Below are 20,038 nucleotides of genomic sequence, written 5' to 3' on the forward strand. Positions count from 1 at the left end.
GTCAGAGGAAAGTATACTAATGATATTGATACAGTAAATCATCATTATAGATAGATTCATCAATGTACTATATATTTGTTACTTAAAAAGACAAATGTTAAAAGCTTTATTGCATTTTTTAATTTTCTTCATTTTATCTCTATCTCTAAAACATGTCTAAATAACATTAAAACACAATACATAAAAATAAAGCCTGCACACATCAAAATTGAAAAATATATAGTTAAATGTTCCCAAAATCAGACTCTGTTTTCACTTTTACCCTAGCTTTTGTCAATCATTTTTTATTCTCAGTAGAAAATATAATAAAATCACTTAAATCAGCCAGCATGCAGTGAAGAAACTAGGTCAACAGAACCAGGAAGTGTTAAGAATTACACACACAAATTCAGTTGTATGGTGTTAATTTGTGCTGAACCATAGTTTTATGACAAATTTTTGAATCTAAAAGCAATTCAAAAATAGTTTCACTTGTACATATTTTTTATTTTTTACTTCCTTTGCAAAATGTAAATGGAATCATTTTAAATTTTGTTATATCACAAATGCAAATTTTAATACAATATTTATTGTAAAAACCAATTAGAAATAAAAATATCTTATTATACATACAAAAGTGTAATTTCAATATTTAGGTCATCAGCCAAAAAGATATTAATGTATAAGACTATAAAAAAAGAAATACATGAATGAACATCAATACTTGAGAAGAGAAACCCTCATACCAACATAATTCATTTAAATATAAATCATTGCTTATCATCAGGTTCTAAACATAATATATGGATTCTATATTTAAGAACATATAATAGTTGAAATCAATCATAAGCTACATTTGAAATTTAAAAATTAACAATTAAAATAAAAATATTAAACAAAGAATAGTGTATGATTGATTCTAAATGTTATACATTCTTGAATGCAGAATGTACATATTAATAGTATGTTTAGAACCTAAAGATGACTGATCAAGACCTTTAAATTTTCAAATTCAATAACTATCAAAAATACTTTATTTTTAAAAATAAATTACAAAATGTGATTTTAAAAAATAAATATTCCAAATACATTATCTCAAAATTCATTAGTAACTCTTTTTTTCTTTGTAACTGTAATTTAAAAGAGAATTTGTATTTATGTATTTCTCATAAAATTGTTTAACATATAATTTAAGTAATTTTTAAAATTCTATTTTAATTGAATAATTTATTTCTAAACAAGTAAAATAGCAAAACCATATTTGGAACAAGACTATGTCTCAGAGACTCACTACTAAGCAGAATCACTTTGACGCTTAAGTCGGGTCTCATTCTCATTCTCTAATCTTCTTTGGTATTGCTGCTTTTGGGCATGAGCATTCAAACTTCTCTGGCCACGATGCATTTTCGATGAAATTAACCCATCCAATTTCAAAATTTCTCTCCATTGCGCGTTGGCCCATTTTTGTTGATGCGTAACAAAAATTTCCCATTTTTGAAAAAAATAATCGTGGCTATTGTATCATCTGAAATTATTATTTTTATTTTGCACAAACAACATACAGTTTAACCCGATTATAACGTCATCGAATGTAACGACAACCCTAATATAACGTCAAATTTTTATCAGTCCCACGATTTACTATACTAGATAATGTTAAAAAACTCCACTTGTAACAACATAAAACCGTTTTAACGTCATATTTGAAGCACTCCCAAATTTACAAAATTAGATTACAAATTTTATTTAACATAGAAGAAACTACGTGTTCAGTCTTAAGGTCAGAGTTGTTCACTTCTTAGAATGACTGTGGGTGGTACTCTCCCCTACCTGACTTTGGTGGGGTGAGGTGGCTGTTTTGCCTGTTTGTAGAAGAGGGTTGCCATTTTGTATTTTATTTTGACTCGATTCTCGATCCCGACTACCTACAAGTCTGGATTTTTTTATGCGCAAATGATTCGGGCACCTAGTACTCTGAGCTAAATATTAACTCTTGACATGTACTCCTTCGTACCTCTATGCTGGTAACATAAAACGGCAGTATGATTTTATAAACAAGACATAGTCTTGTCAAAAATTATTTGAAGAGTAGTGAAATGTTTTCAGTGAAAATGTAAATAATATTTTCTAGATGCTATTTTATTTTTGTGATTTCCTTTTTCTTTTTAACATGCAGATGAAAGAAAATTTTGTATTAAAAAAGTGAAAGTAAAAATTAATGCCATATGTAATTTATGAGAAATAGATGACAAACCAAGATAATGTGAAATCACTCAGTTATATTAACCTTGATTTTTTAAAGTGAAGGACTAAATTTAATACTAATTTAAAATAGAACAGTGTTAAAATGTTGCTGCTTTATTTTAAATTACTTTCAATATTCATTGTGAATTTTAAACTAGATATTTTCTATTATTATGATTATACTACTACAACGGTAACAATTTCAAATTTGAATTCTCTCTAAGTAACAAAGATCAATCAATTTATCATATATATATACAGGCAATCCTTGACTTTCAGACAACTTGTTTTTCTGTACAAATACTTTTATACCTCTAAGTTGTTTTTGATATGCCATATTAAAACTCGCATTTTCAACTGACAAACAAAATTTTTCATCATTCTAAATATTAAAGATCAAAAGAAGATGATACTGTCTTAATACAGTTAGTTCAAAGACAACACATCAGTTATTTTGATTTGTAACAATTTTTAAGTCATAAATGATCTGTATTGTTTATTTAACATATTGTAATTTCCTTATTTAAAACTACAAAAAAAATTTCTTTGATGAAAAATGTTTATTAGTTTTAAGATGTTTATTAGTTTTAAGATGTAAATTCAATTATTTACTTAAAATTATAATTTAAAATTATTCTTACTTATGTATAAGAATCATAAAAATTTAATATACAAGATGATCATAAAGAGCTATGTTCAAAACTTTCTACACAAAATACAAACTGTCATGAGTATGCAATTTCAATTTTCAGGAAAAATTTTACTTCAAAATTCAACTGATAGAGCAAAATTTGGTGCTGCTGTCTCCTTAATGTGCATATTATGTTTTTTTTTTCCTAATGAATTGAGTATAAACAAAGTTGCAAAATGTTCTTCAGAATTCTTCAATAGGCAAACAGTCATCTCACACTCTGCCTGATTGTGGTTACTTGTTAAACTCTTCTATAAATGAAACAGCAATGACAGCACAATACACTGTTAAAAGTTTACAAAAGGTCCTCTGACTATTGGAAATTTTAGGAAAATGTTGCATTTTGAGAAGATATTAAAGGGACAGCAGCACCAAATGCTCTAGTAGCTGAATTGTGAAGTAAAATATTTTCTCAAAAAAATCAAAATTGCAGACTCAGGACAATATGTACAGTACATCAAATCTAGAAGTTTGACCATAGTTATTTCTTCAAAAGCTGTGACGTATATTCTAATTAAAATCAACTTGTTTATATATTAAACTTCTATTTATAATAATAAAAATAACATTATCTAAAAATGTTAAAATACAACAAAAATTATCTTAAAGATTTAATTTATTTAGCATTGAATAAGGAAAAGCATCTTTAATCTTACATAATTTGATAATATTAATTTTTATTAAAACAATAAAGACATTACTTCATAATAGATTACAAACTTCTAAGGTTTTCTAAAGTTAACATGTTTGATTTTTATAGCTAAAATTATTTCTTATGTTTTAAATCATTTAAAAATATACTCACCAAGAGATCCAGGTAGCCTAAGACCCATTTTTTGCCATTGAGTAGCTTCATAAGCTAATTTCCGTATATAAGTTTCATCTACTGTGATAAGAATATTTTCTGGCTTGATATCTGTATGTATTATTTTGCATTTGGTATGAAGATATTCAAGTCCTTCTAAAACCTATGATAATAAAAGTTTCTAAATATTTATACAATGGATATTTTTTGTTTTAAATTAATAAGAGTAAAAATTTAAGTATCAACAAGCAATTATTTATTGGCATTGTCACAATGCTGGGCTGCAATTTTTCATCACAACGTTCTCAATTTTTTAGTAGTGTCTTGCCCTTGCGCCTGTACATCATACTTTTCCTATCAGCAATAGTGTCATGCCTGTCATCTATCTAACTCTGTCCAGAAAAAAATTTTTGAATTGAAATAACATGACTTCTAGTGCAAACCAAAAGTTCATATATAGTTAATTGGGGCCTCCTGCCTCTAAGCTTTATATATCTGGTCTCAACTTTCATCTACTTAACACAATTCTCAAGATTAAGACAGACAGACAAACAAACAGACAGATGGATACAGTGGAAATTCATAGATCTACAGTTTTTTCAAATTGCAGTCCAACAATTCATATGATGTATAATTGGAGACTATGCTATTAATGATATTAAAATGGACTTTTAACTGTTGTAACATGCATAACTGTTATACTGTAATTTTATTAAATGCTAAGTATTTACTATTTTGTAAAATTAAGAAATTTACAGATATTTATTTGATTCTACTAGATATCTTAAGATAATATGTGTTTTATATAAATGTAAGCATAGCACTTAGATATTACTTGATTGTGAAAGAAACAAATAAATTAGTAGGAATCTCCAAAATATTTTAAATTTGATGATAATCAAGTATGATCAAAAATATTTTCATTTATTCACGAAAATGTTTCTAATCAGCTGTACAAAATAGTTGTTAATATTAACTGTTCTAGGAAAGATTACCAATATTAGAGCATGCAAATGATGATAACTCTTTTTAAAATTGTGCATAACTGATGAGAATTATATTATATTTTGAGACACCATGAAGTGTTGATATTAGATACTGGACTTTTTCACATCCACTTTATTTTCTTTGAGGGAGTTGTTAATGTTATTCAGTTCTCTTCAATTTTTCATGTTTTAGGAGTTCTATGTAATTTATAACACATTTGGAAACATTTAAATTCATTATCACATAATTTTCTTGTACTTACATATTAGTTTTCATTCCTGTATCATCAGTGGTAGATCCAGAAAAATCCAGAGACTAACTCAATATTTTAAACATTTGAAAAATTAATAAGGACCTTTTATTAACATGTGCATGGCAAAAATGTTTTTAAAAACAATATTTTGAAGTTCAAACAAATAAATTATTTTTTGGTCAAGGGGAAATCTCTGAAACCTGCCTTTGATCTATCCATATATATTATCAATTGTATTGCTCTATTGAATAATTAGCAAATATAGTCACATTACTTTCACTTCTTAGAAATACAGTAGGTGACTAGGTAAAAAGATGTGAACATCTTTTATCCAAACTTTCTGAATGCTGTCTAATGGGTTGTACAGTATAAAAAACAAAGTACAGCACTGGTTTAAAGTAAGGACAGGACCCGTGACCTCCAAAATCTGCCCATAATCACTTCTTGTCTTGTTCAACATGAAATCAGAATGAACATGTAATCTGTGCTATTCGTATGTAGTTCATGATACTTTTACTTTCCCAGCTGTTATATATAACAGAGAGAAAGTACGATCGGTCAAAGAAATGACCTCCCAAGATTTTTAATTTTTGAACTTGGGACTTGAAACAGAGAAATACATACAAATTTCAAGGTTTTTTTGCATTTCTGTATATGTATGGATGTTAGTGTGTTTGTGTATGGAAGTACAATTTTATTCACCCACTTTGAAGCTTAATAACACTTATGCCTTTTGTCGAAAATTTCTGAAATTTTGCAGAGATTTGTGTGTTAGGGGCATTGATACTAAATTTTGTGATAAAGGTCAAGAGAGTGGGGAGATAGAATCATATGTCATATCTCCAGTGGGGGTCAAACTTAATGAAGATTTTACTCATTATTTGCATTTATAATTTTTTTATAAAACTCGTCTCTACCCTCAAAACTAAGCCTTTTGCCATTTTATAATAATCAATAATATAAAAAGTTTTTAAATAGAATATTATAACAGATGGTGTCAAATAAAATTTTAAGTGTTTTAGCCAGGAAAGTTATGCAACTCATTGCTGGATTTTTTAACATGGTATATAGCTGCTTCTCATATATGTCTCTCTTCTTTATGATTCTGTAAGATATCTTTTGACTATCCATGTTAGAAAACTGACCAATGGAAGGTTTTACCAAATCTCACAATACACACCATAGTATAGAGAGTCCTGTCACTCTGCACATGAGCAGTGATATACTGTATGATTAAAGTTAGACCACAGTGACAATTCTTAAGGGATAGAGGGGATATATTCACCAATTGTCCACTTTGAAAAATATTTTTATTTTATACCATATTACAAAAATTAAAAGCAGAAATGAGTTCTCTACATAACAAATACACCTTATTTTGTGTATCCACTCAAAACCTAACAATGATATTTTTTCTTATTCATTGTCATTGGCTTGTTCCTTCCAAATATCAAATATTTATACAGATCAATCCCAATAAGATGAGTTCTTATAATCTTCCTTAGAATAGTACTCTTATGCAGACTGTGTACTAAAAATGCAACCAACAAGGCACTCACTTAAATTGACTGCTCTGCTATCTGGTGCTCTATTAAAAGGGGTCCCACTAATGTAAAACAGGAAAATTGGGAACATGTGAGAATGCTTTCTTAAGCAAACTGCTCCCTTATCAAATGCTTTTGACTCAACTGTATAACTGTTATAAATGAAAATGTATATAAATAACATAGTTTCTTAAAATATATATGTTTTTATACAAGGAATAATAAACAAACATCATCACTAAACCCAATATATTTTAAAGCAGTGGTTCTCAACCGGGGGTACATGTACCCCTAGGAGTACGAGCATAAATCAAAGGGGTACACCTAACTTTCATTATAAAATGAAAGTATGTTAATCAATTTGCTATAAATTATTAACACAAGAAACGACAAAAACTTGCTTTAAAATATCCCAGTATGAACACTGATTTCCCTTTTAACAGTCCAAACAATTTGTTTATCCATTTGATTTGTCTGTCTATTTGTGCTGTTAGTGTTGAGTGAATCTGTAGTCTAGTAAAATTACGGTTTAACCGAGCATTAATTTTAGAATAGAAAAAAATTTTTATTCTATTTTATAATTATTGCTCAATGAGATTTGGGCGTTTTGTGTTTTTTACTGGACTACTGCTATTAGGAATAACGAGGCCTGGATCATACCCCCACCATGCATGCACGCATTACTTGATATTTAGCAAATTTAGACATTATAGAGAGGTTGAGGCAGACGTTTTAAACGTGTAAACGTGTAGGACGGACATTCGGTGCCTCTTTCCCGTAAGCCTAGAAGTTTGACGATGGTGTTTGGAATGTCGAGCGTGATTCCACCGACTATCCAAACACCACTGTCAAACTTTTAGGCTTACGGGAAAGCGGCGCCGAACGTCCGACCTACACGTTTACACGTTTAAAACGTCTGCCTCAACCTCTCTTATGTTTGTTACAAAAATTGAAAGATTCATTTATTGTTCTGCACGTTATAAATTTGCAGCCATTACATTGTAAGTACACAATAATAATCTCTATTTAACAACATGGGAACCAAATTTTGAAAAAATTGCTGAAGATTTATCACAACAAATATTCCACTAAATTTTGTTAGAAATTATTGTAGAATAATTTAAATTTTCTTTATCGTTAATTATAATTATTTATTTTTAGGAAATGTAATTTATGCATGTATTCTGTGATTTTATATAATATACTTATCAAATAATAATAAATAAATGTACGTACCTGATTAACTTTATTATTATTTATGTAAAATAAGTAATTCACTTTTAGTTATAGTTAGAATTTTTATGGCACTCAGTTATAAGGGTTATAAGGGCTGTATACATCTAATGCAGTAATTATAAAATTTACATACAAAAATATATGGGGTACTTGAAAAATAACTAATAGGCTAATGGGGTACATCAACAAAAAAAGTTGATAACCACTGTTTTAAAGCTATACACCAACCAATGCCGAATATTATCAGACTAGAAATGGCTATAATATTAATAATTTATAAGACAATTTGGCACTAGAGTTAGGCATTAGGCACCATCTCTTGATAAATTTAATAATTATAATTTTAATTAAATAATTTAGAACTACTGGAAACTGCTCTGGGCCAATTCTTTTCGAATCAGCCCAGAGCAGTTTGAGTCCTGCGCCAGCCAATTCTTTTCTAGTTCTAAATTATTTAATTTATCAAGAGATGGCTCCTAACACCTAACTCTAGTGCGAAATTGTCTTATAAATTATTAATATTATAGCCATTTCTAGCCCGATAATATTTGGCATTGGTTGGTGTATAGCAAGGAATAATAATAAATTAATGGAAAACAATAACTGAATTACAGAGGTTAAAATTACTAAATTAAAATGTTTAAGAATATTTGTAGATAAAACAGGATACAAGAAGTTCGAAATAAATGTTAAATCATCTTTACATATTACAAAATCTATAAATTACTACAAAAATAATAATATTCTCAAACTAATAGTTATTTCACTTGATGTCTGTCTTAATTCAACAAAATGTTGCAATTTTGAGTTTTGTTTTATAAAATAAGAATTATTAAACAATGTTTATAAATCAAATATAAAGAAACAATTCTTTGTAAAAGACTAAACATTAGCGAGGTTGAGGCCAAAGTTTTAAATGTGAAAACGTGTACATTGGACGTTCAGCGCCGCTTTCCTGTAAGCCTAGAAGTTTGACAATGGTGTTTGGATAGTCAGTGGAATCATGCTTGACATTCCAAACATCATTGTCAAATTTCTAGGCTTACAGGAAAGTGGCGATAAACGTCCGACGTACACGTTTTCGCGTTTAAAACTTTAGCCTCAACCTCGCTATTAATTTAATTGCTTTTTACAATAATAATTTGAAATATTTATTTATAATAGTTAAGAAAAAAATTAGGTTAAATCTCTTTATAGTTCAATTAAATAATTTTTAGATTAACTTACCTGACGAATAATTGTTTTTACATTTTGAAGGGGTATTCCTTGATAATTAGAACGGATTATTAATTTCAACAAATTGTGGCCCAATACTTCAAACACCATACATACATCTATTAGTTGGTTAAGAATACTTTTGATTTTTTATAATAAGATAATTCTGAATAATTTCATTCAATAAATACTAGTCATTTGAAATGCAAGAGGAAATCATTTGTCTATAATAGATAATAACATCATAAAAAGATCAAACAACAACAAAATTAAATGACCTAATACAAAAATTAATTTAAATGTATCATTAAAGTAATTTTATAAAATATCAGTCTCCCAACATTTATTTCCAGCTGACCAATAATTCATATTAGTCTATGCTAACACAAAGTTTGAAAAACTTCAGAATTATCAAACTTGTAAAACAGCAATTATATGCAGTGCAATTATACATGAAAAATCAGTGGAAAATGTATGCAATCCTGTTCAAAAAAACCTGTATATCTTTTTATGTTTCTGAGAAAAGATAAATTTATCCTTATCAATGGAAGATTTGAAACAACTTATCTCTATGTTTTGTTGCTATTATTTTAGTTTTTCTCAAATATTATCCAATCATCTGTATATCCAATATACAATTTTAAAGAAATAAATTAAAATTGAAATGACTTGTTTAAATCTTACCTTGAATTTATTTTTAATGCTATAATAAAAAGGATACGAGTACCATTTACTCCTGATATCTTAAAATCATCCAATAATTGAACTACTTTTTCTCTGAAAGGATCATCAATATCACTGTCTCTAACCTATATAAAAAAATAAAATAATTTAAATACATATCTAATTAATAGTAAAAATTACTCATTAAAAATGAAAAAACAACTGAAGCATTAAAAATCCGAAATTCCATCATATTGTAATATTAAAAAATATTAGGAAGGTCAAAAATTACAATTTAATACTGTAATTTTTGACATTCCTAATGTTTTTTTATTTTCAGTTTGATTCAAGATTTTTAAGGTCTTTTTAAATGTAAATTTTATGTTAAAAAAAAAAAACTATATTTTTAACATAAGGTATAGAATGGAAGTAAATAAAGTCAATATCTAAAAAATCATTATCCAAAAATATATTTATTAATTCGCTTAAAATTGTTTAAATAAATAAATAAAATTTTTCACTTAATTCGCATGAAAAGAATGTAATAAAAAAAATGTTAATTAATGTAAGAATAATCCTTTGTTATTGTCTCCAAAATCAAGAATCATTGTACACTGTTTTACATAAATGTCTAGTAATTAGATAAAAAAAAAAAAAATACAGTAGAGCATCGATTATCCGACTCAATTGGGGACTCGGGTTGGTCGGATAACTGAAAAAATCAGATAATCGAAAAGAATGAAAAAAATACATTATTAGTATAGTATATTAGTATATCCCATGTAATTAGTATATCGCTATTAACCTACTTCACGTTGAATTTTCATCGATGTTAAACATAACAAAATTTTTTTAAAAATAATAATCGTCACTATTGCATCGTTAAAAATTATCTTTAAATTATTTTATTGCTCACAAAACAAACAACCACTCATAATTAGAAAATTAAGTCTCGTTTAAATACTGGCCTCTCTTTCATGGTCGAGCCAGTGTTGCCAGCTAAAACACACAAAAATTTAACAAAAATAATATTAAAGTAGCCAAGACATAACCAAATATTGTAGTGCCACATCACTAGCGGACATTTGAAATTTGCCGATTAGAACGGTCGGTTAACTGATGTGACAGTTAATTGGGGGGGGTCAGATAATCGATGCTCTACTGTATATGAATTAACAAACTAATTTATCAAATTAACTATTGCTGTAAGGAAGAATAAAATTTGAGCATCATTTCTTTGTAATACACTATTTTATCCTAATTTGTTTAGTGTTATATTTTGATTTAAATTTAGTTATAACAAAATATTATAATGTTTGGCATAACTTTAAAAACTATTTATTTTTAAAATATAAGCTGGTTTTATTCTATTTATTCTTGAGATTGTAAAATTTAATTCTATTTCAGCTTTGAGGTTAATGTTTGTACATTTATGAAAACAAATAAATTAAGAAATTTTAATATTCTGATTTAAAATCAAATTAATTCAAAAATACCTCTCCAAACATTCTTTTTGATGTTTCAAATTTAAAAAAAAATATTTATTTTAAGAAGATTAAGATGAGTTGATTTCCTTGAAAATTTTTTTCTAGTTCTTTATTTTTCAATTATTTNAATATACAGTAGAGCATCGATTATCCGACTCAATTGGGGACTCGGGTTGGTCGGATAACTGAAAAAATCAGATAATCGAAAAGAATGAAAAAAATACATTATTAGTATAGTATATTAGTATATCCCATGTAATTAGTATATCGCTATTAACCTACTTCACGTTGAATTTTCATCGATGTTAAACATAACAAAATTTTTTTAAAAATAATAATCGTCACTATTGCATCGTTAAAAATTATCTTTAAATTATTTTATTGCTCACAAAACAAACAACCACTCATAATTAGAAAATTAAGTCTCGTTTAAATACTGGCCTCTCTTTCATGGTCGAGCCAGTGTTGCCAGCTAAAACACACAAAAATTTAACAAAAATAATATTAAAGTAGCCAAGACATAACCAAATATTGTAGTGCCACATCACTAGCGGACATTTGAAATTTGCCGATTAGAACGGTCGGTTAACTGATGTGACAGTTAATTGGGGGGGTCAGATAATCGATGCTCTACTGTATATGAATTAACAAACTAATTTATCAAATTAACTATTGCTGTAAGGAAGAATAAAATTTGAGCATCATTTCTTTGTAATACACTATTTTATCCTAATTTGTTTAGTGTTATATTTTGATTTAAATTTAGTTATAACAAAATATTATAATGTTTGGCATAACTTTAAAAACTATTTATTTTTAAAATATAAGCTGGTTTTATTCTATTTATTCTTGAGATTGTAAAATTTAATTCTATTTCAGCTTTGAGGTTAATGTTTGTACATTTATGAAAACAAATAAATTAAGAAATTTTAATATTCTGATTTAAAATCAAATTAATTCAAAAATACCTCTCCAAACATTCTTTTTGATGTTTCAAATTTAAAAAAAAATATTTATTTTAAGAAGATTAAGATGAGTTGATTTCCTTGAAAATTTTTTTCTAGTTCTTTATTTTTCAATTATTTCAAAATTTTTTATATATGTATTAAATGTAAAAAAAAACCAAGTACTTAAATTCAATAAAATATGTAAAACTTATTTACTTACACATCTCAATAATTTTATTTCATCTATAGCAGTCTCTGTATAATGAGATGCACTTTTCACTAATTTCAATGCCACAAACCTTTTTCCCCTAAAAATATCACAAATTATTATTATTATTATTATTAAACTAAAATAAACAAGTTACAAGCATTCAATTAATCCTCCAGATTTTATAAATCCACACAGACTAATTTCTATTGATAATGCAAGCATTAAAGAAAAATTTAAGTCATTAATTATTTGCTAATTTTTAAAATTCATAATTATTATTAAAGTAGCACAACTTTTCTTTTATAGTTTGAAAAATTATATCAATTATCCAAATGACATGTTTAATACTTCTTTTTATTTATTTTGTTAGAATTTTTTTATTACATAAAATAAAATCAATTCTACAAATTAATTTATTCTATCTGAAAAATCAAAATGCGTTGCAACAAATAAAACACACCATTACTTGTTGTTTATTTACATGTAATTATATTCATATTTATTTTAAAAATAAATTTGTACATATGAATATTACAAGCAATAATTAACCTGGTTCACAATTTAAATGTTCTATTTTATTAAATTACACACCTTTAAAAGAAATTAGTTATTTTCCCAATAAGATAAATAAAACACACCTTTAATAATCCAGCTAATAAAAATTAATAATGTAAAAACGTTTTTGATCATTTCTAAACAATCTTCTTCAGTTACCATAACATAGAATAAAATCGAACACAAAAAAAAAACATAAATACGAAATTAAAATATAAATAACAGAAAAGTAGCTGTGTTGATAAAATAAACGAAAAATATAAATTAATCCGAAAAAATAAAAATAAAAATAATTTTTGTTAGGGACATTTTTTCAGATTAATTTATATTTTTCGTTTATTTTATCAACACAGCTATTTTTCCGTTATTTATATTTTAATTTCATATTTACGTTCTTTTTTTGTGTTCGATTTTATTCTATGTTATGGTAACTGAAGAAGATCGTTAAGAAACGATCAAAAACGTTTTTACATTATTAATTTTTATTAGCTGGATTATTAAGGTGTGTTTTATTATCCAGTTCGTTCATTATATAAGTATTTCCAATAAAAAATTTTTTAAACGAAACAACGAAAACTTACACTTTCTAAAAATATATAAATTAAATTTCAATTATTATTAGTTTTATCAGACAAATAGGATATTGTAAAGTGCATCATAAGTTTTTATTGAGAAGAAATTAACATAAAATTAAGAAATCACTTAATTTTATATCAATGTTCTGATTTCATTCCTTAAATTATATGTACAGTAACACTCACTAATTCAGACTTCACAATAATTTTGATTTCTATTTTGCATTGTATAATTTTAAAATAATGAATTTGTTCATTCCAGTTCAAGCGTTAACAACTGTTACATTACTCTTAGACAAATGCATCAAAATATGATCAAGAAACAGTTAGAAAAAGAATCACAAACAAAAATTATCAATTTACTCAAATATAAGATGCGCCTTAATTTCCACATGCTTACTCACAAATTTTTTTTTTGAAAAATGGACAACTTGAGACAAGTTTATGAGGACAGAACTGATCCTGTTGATATAGATTTGTTTAAAAAAGATTTAAAGATATATAATGTATTTTAATTGCAATTTTATAACACTATTTTCTGTGGTATCAAAGTTGGAAACCTCTTCACTTTCAGCATTAGATTCTTCTAAATCAACACAGAATTTATAGAATCATTTCTTTCTCACATGCAATCATTCTCAATGCTATTTAAAGTGTCAGAAATGTTTTCTTGAAAGACTGCTGCAAAATTTTTTCTGGGATCTTCTTCCAAATAATTATGGTGATATTGTGATAAACTAACAAGTTTGAGCTAAACTAACTTCTTATACATTTGCTAATACAAATGGTCTAATAAAATCATATATTTAATATGACACAATAGAATTAGTAACTTCTAGCAACAGAAATATGAAACTAGCAGTCACCACATTAATAAATATTACATTAAATCTAAGATGCACTCTATTTTCAGAGATACTAAAACCTGAATAAATGTGTATCTTACATTTAATTAAATATAATACCTTCTTTTTAAAGCTCAAATCAGTAAATGTTGCCAAAGATAAAAATGATGTTCCTACTACTTTTGCATTATAAAAGTTTATCACACCATTGTATTTGTTTATTTAAAGTGAAATATAAATTTTGACTTCAAAGTGTATTTGACTTGTGACAAATTTGACTTCAAAGTGTATTTTTTATAAAAACCATACAATAGGCATTTGAGTAAAAACTTTCTAATTTTGACTAAGCTTTCTTCCAGTTAATCTGAATTAGTCAGATTCTGAAGTATATATATAAGATAAACTATTAAAATTAAGAAATTTTTTACATAACATAAAATATTCAATTTAAAATATAATTAATACAATTAAAATTTCCATAAAAAATAGGTTTAAAATAAAAATTCATTAAAAGAATAATTTTTCAACTTTAATTGATATTTAATCAAAAATTATTCTAACTTAAAAAATTTATGGTATATTAGAATACAAAAATCAAATATTAAACACCGGTTACACGTTTTATTTATTTAGAGATTTAAATAGATCAAAATACAATTTGTTTATACTTATTAACATAAATTGCATTTTGACTCAATAACTTTATACTAATTTATGATCATCAAAAAAATTAAATATTTTATAAAATATTTTAACTAATTTAGGCGGTATTAAACTCTAATATACTGAAAAACTAAATTTCTGAATGTCAATATTCATTCAAAATATTGTAATTATATTAAAATTATTTAAATATTAAAGTATAACAAGTAATTGTTAAATAATCTAATGATGCAAATTTTTAATTTTTGTTCAACATTATGTATAAAAAAATCTTTTATTTCAAATTATATATTTCTTTAGTAATTTTAAAACACAAGTTTATTTATAGTATTTGATTTATCATATAATCATGATTTATACAGTATATAATTAAGTTGCATATAATAATCATATATTCTGGTATATAGTTAAACAAACTATTTTACACTAAAGTTAAAAATTAATTCACATCACCATATATGAATTAATTTTTATATACAGTAGACTTCCCTATAACACAGTAGATATGTTCTGTGTTATATGAATCTGTGTTGTACGAGTCAATTAGATTTTACAAATACATGACTTTTGTAAAAAAATTATTAGACTTACCTACTTTATGTACATACAAGGTGCATCTGAAAAGTTCGATGAATGGTCCCATAGTTGAATAACCGTGCTGGTTAAGGATGTTGCACTCACGTAGACGTAGTGAGAGAATTGCTAACTAGTGGCCTCTAGCATTGAAATTGCAACAGTTAAACAGAAGTGCTTGCAACAAGCAATGCAACACAGTCAGTGTGAGGAGTGTCACTGCAAAATGGAGCAACGTGTGAACATCAAGTTTTGCTTAAAATTAGGCAAAACGGCAATGGAGACACATGAAATGTTAGTGAAAGTGTATAGTGTGGAAGCAGTGAGTAAAAAGTGTGTTTTTGAATGGTTTAAATGCTCTGGTCGATGGTCAACAAGCACAACTCCAGACAACATCGAATGAGATGCTTGCAGATGATTGGCGCCTGTCAAGGGCTCAAACTGTCCTTGCTTATCTTCAAATCCGCTATCATTCTCAAAGACCATCCGCAAGCATCCATTATCTGATCATCCGCAAGCACCCGTTGCACTCGTTCGATGTCGTCTGGAGTTGTACTTGTTGACGGTCGACCAGAACATGGATCATCAACATCATCTTCCTTTCCATCTCTGAAGCATTTAAACCATTCAAAAAACACATTTTTTACTCACTGCTTCCACACCATACACTTTCACTAACATTTCATGTGTCTCCATCGCAATTTTGCCTAATTTTAAGCAAAACTTGATGTTCACACATTGCTCCATTTCACAGTGACACTCCTTCTCACACTGTGTTGCATTGTTTGTTGTGCACACTTCCATTTAACTCTTGTGATTTCAATGCTAGGGGCCACTAGTTGGCAAGTCTCTCACTACATCTGCGTGAGCACAACATCCTAACCAGCACGGTTATTTAACTATGGGACCATTCACCAAACTTTTCAGATGCACCTTGTATTATAATATCTTCTTAAATTTATTTAACACACTTAGTTTAAACACAGCTTAATTGATAGTATGTATGTACCAGAGATAACAGATGTATACTTCCACTAGATGAAATCAGGTTTAATTTCACAAAGCCATAAGCCAGACGATAACAACTCCTAGTCGAGACAAGCACGACCTCTCAACATACAGACAAAAGCAAAATCAACTTTCCCGCCTAAACTGTCCATATATATGCATGCTGCTGGACAGCGGTCACTATTGGTCCAGATTCGACCAATCCTGTCAAGACACAAGTTGGCCATGACAATCTGTCTCATTCTTTTACCATATTATACGAGCCTCTTTTAGCATGTTATACGAACACGATCACAATTTTTCCACTGTGTTATACGAATCCATCTTATATGAACCCATGTTATAGGGTAATACTGTATATAAAACTTAGAAACATATTTCATCTTGACTCATTCTGATTTTATAGCTTATAACATAAAGTTATTAATATTTGTTTTAATATTAAAAACGTTTACAATATTTTACAACAATATATTTTATAATTGATAAAACAACAAATAATAAAAAATTACGAAACTGTTATAATAAGCCAAATTTAATATATGATATTCCTGAAATAAAATATTTAAACCTAGAAAGTTAAACAATCAGTTAACTATAATTGTAACCTATTAAATAATTAAGTAATTTTTTTCCTAGAAGTTTCATACTTACACTAAATCCCAACAAAGCCAAACTGTAGAGAAGTGACCCCAACCTAATTTCCTAACAACATGATAGCGACTGTGAAACAAATCACCAATTTTTACAGGATGATAACCACCTAAAAAACATTAATTACTTTTAAAATGATTGTTTTAAAATAAACCAATTATAAGAATGATCATAATAGTTAAAATTGTGTTAAATAACATTACACTTATATTCAATTTAGTGAAGAATTATCTATAATTGTAGTAAACAAATTAACCATAAACCATTATAAAATTTAAAAAAAATACAATAATTTAATTAAGATAAAAACAAACAAAAATTATATTAGAATCTTTATTTATACAAGATATTATTATTATTATTATTATTATTTTGTTGGATTTTGTGAGTTATACTCGGTTCACACCAGTGACTGTGTACTATGCCGAACCAAAGTCAAGGCATAACAACCAAAACAAAACTAAAATTAAGTGTGTCAGTGTGTGTGTTTGTATTCAGGAATTTCCTAACAATGTGGCATGTATTCAATATAGTGGCCTTCTGTAGTGTCATGTATGTATTTCTACTCAATTGTAATGTTTCCAGGCTTTTGTATAGTGTGTGTGGTATCACACCTGTACAGGAGAGAACAACAGGTACAATAAGCACCCTATCCATCCTCCACAGATGCCTTATTTCCTGGGCGAGTTCTGTGTACTTGCTAATTTTTTCAGTGCATGTGTTTTGTACATTGTGAGTGTTTGGAATGGCTATGTCTATAATGTATGTGATTTTATTGTGTTTGTCAATGAGTGTGATGTCTGGTCTGTTGTGGTAAATTGTTTTATCTGTGATTATGGCTCTGTCGTAATACATTTTGTGCGTGTTATTTTCCAATACTGTCTGTGGAATATACTTGTAGTATGGTTCGTGGATGTCTGCCAATTTGTGTTTCTTTGCAAGCTCTTGGTGTATTATATTTGCTACTTGATTGTGTCTATGTAAGTAATCTGTCTGTGCCAAGAGCTTGCAACCAGAAGTGATGTGTTGTATAGTTTCTGGCATGATGTGACATTTTCTGCATGTGTCATTTGTGAGTGTTGTATCTTTGAGTATGTGTTTTCTGTAGTTTTTAGTATTTATGACCTGATCCTGTATGGCAATCATGAATCCTTCCGTCTCCCCAAAGAGGCATCCCCGATCTAACCAGCTGTTTGACGCAGTTTTGTCAACAAAATCCTGGGCCAGGTCGTAAGGATGCCTGCCATGGAGAGCCTTTTGAGCCCATGATTGCTTAATGTTGTCTATGCTTTTTATATGTTGTGTCATGTCTGTATGTTGTGAGTGTAAGTTTAATGGTGTGTTATTTGAGTCTGCTAGAGTTACTGCTTTATGTAACTGTGATGTTTCTTGTTTCTTGTAGAAAAACTCTCGCAGTGACTGTATTTGTTTGTAGTGAAGGTTAACTATGTCAATCAGGCCACGTCCGCCTTCTTTACGTGGAAGGGTTAATCTTTCTGTGGCGGATTTAGGATGATGTTGTTTATGCTTAGTAAGTGTTGTTCTTGTTTTCCTTTGGAGTTGCTCGAGATCTGTGTGAGTCCAATGTATAACTCCAAAAGAGTATGTGAGTACTGGGATGACATATGTGTTTATTGCTTTAACTGTGTGTTTTGCATTTAACTGTGTTCTAAGTATAGCGTTTAACCTACTTTGGTATTCTTTAATTAATCGTTGCTTTATTTGTGTATGTTCTGTTAGTTTGGCCTGTTGGAATCCTAAGTACTTGTAGAACTCGCCCTCTTCCATGGATTCAATAACGTCTCCATTTCCAAGTGCAAAATCTTCTTTCTTCAGGATTCCTTTTTCTATGTGAAGTTTTTTGCATTTGTCTAGGCCAAACTCCATTTGTATGTCCTTAGTGTATGAATGTGTGATTTGTAGGAGTTGATGAAGTTGTTTTTGTGTGGATGCATAAAGTTTTATGTCGTCCATGTACATGAGATGTGAGAGTGTAAACTGTGTTGTTTTTTCGTGTCTGATATTGTAGCCGTATTGCGTGTTGTTTAACATGTTGGATAATGGATTCAGGGCTAGGCAGAACCAGAGAGGACTCAAGGAATCTCCTTGAAAAATTCCTCGCCTAATGAATATTTCGTTTGTTTGTATGGAAGTGTTACTAACCCTGAGATGTAGTGTTGTTCTCCAGTGCTGCATAGTGTTTTCGAAGAATGCAATGAGTGATGGATGTATTTTGTACATGTGTAGAATATGTAGCAGCCAACTGTGTGGAACACTGTCGAATGCTTTTCTGTAGTCTATATATGCCATGTGTATGTTTCTGTGTTGTTTGTGTGCTTGCCGTAGAATGACTGAATCTATGAGTAACTGTTCTTTGCATCCCCTGTGATTTCTACGGCAACCTTTTTGTTGTTCTGTAAGAATGTCGTGTTCTTCAACATGTTTGTATATTTTGTTTGTGATACAGGATGTCAATAATTTGTAGAGTGTTGGAAGACATGTAATTGTCTGTATTGTGTGGGGTCTGTGGTTTTGTTGTTTTTAGGTTTCATGTAGGTGATGCCCTGAGTAAGAAATTTTGGCATGTCTTGTGGATTGATGATGTGTGTTAGATGTTTAGCTAGTTCCTGGTGCAGTGATGCAAACTTTTTATACCAGAAATTGTGAATGTTGTCTACACCAGGTGTCTTCCAGTTGTGTATTCTGTTAACAGCGTAGCGAATGTTGTGTATGTTTATTTCAGCACAGGGCATATTTGGTATGTTATGCAATTTTCTGTTCTCCTCCTTGATCCAGCCTGCAACAGCATTGTGTGTAACAGCATTGGACCAAAGAGAAGACCAATAAGTTGTGAGTTCTTCTTCTGTTGGTGTGCCACTGTGCTGTGTATCAGTGTTTGTTTT

The 20,038-nt window shown here is 28.3% G+C and overlaps 1 protein-coding gene across 1 annotated transcript in view; it reads right to left on the reverse strand.

Moving 5' to 3' along the window:
- LOC111637559 (SRSF protein kinase 1-like) overlaps positions 1 to 20,038 on the reverse strand; it is a 94,644-nt gene that overhangs the window by 32,255 nt on the left and 42,351 nt on the right. Inside the window, exons 5-9 of the mRNA XM_023383069.1 lie at positions 17,136 to 17,244; positions 12,272 to 12,359; positions 9,676 to 9,763; positions 8,967 to 9,073; positions 3,720 to 3,882 (exon numbers count right to left, since the gene is read on the reverse strand). Of these exons, the coding sequence (XP_023238837.1) occupies positions 3,720 to 3,882; positions 8,967 to 9,073; positions 9,676 to 9,763; positions 12,272 to 12,359; positions 17,136 to 17,244 (555 nt within the window). The remainder of the gene's footprint in view (positions 1 to 3,719; positions 3,883 to 8,966; positions 9,074 to 9,675; positions 9,764 to 12,271; positions 12,360 to 17,135; positions 17,245 to 20,038) is intronic.

Source organism: Centruroides sculpturatus, unplaced genomic scaffold, assembly GCF_000671375.1.
Source record: "Centruroides sculpturatus isolate CEXI.00-Female unplaced genomic scaffold, Cexi_2.0 scaffold53, whole genome shotgun sequence".
Lineage (NCBI taxonomy): Eukaryota > Metazoa > Arthropoda > Arachnida > Scorpiones > Buthidae > Centruroides > Centruroides sculpturatus.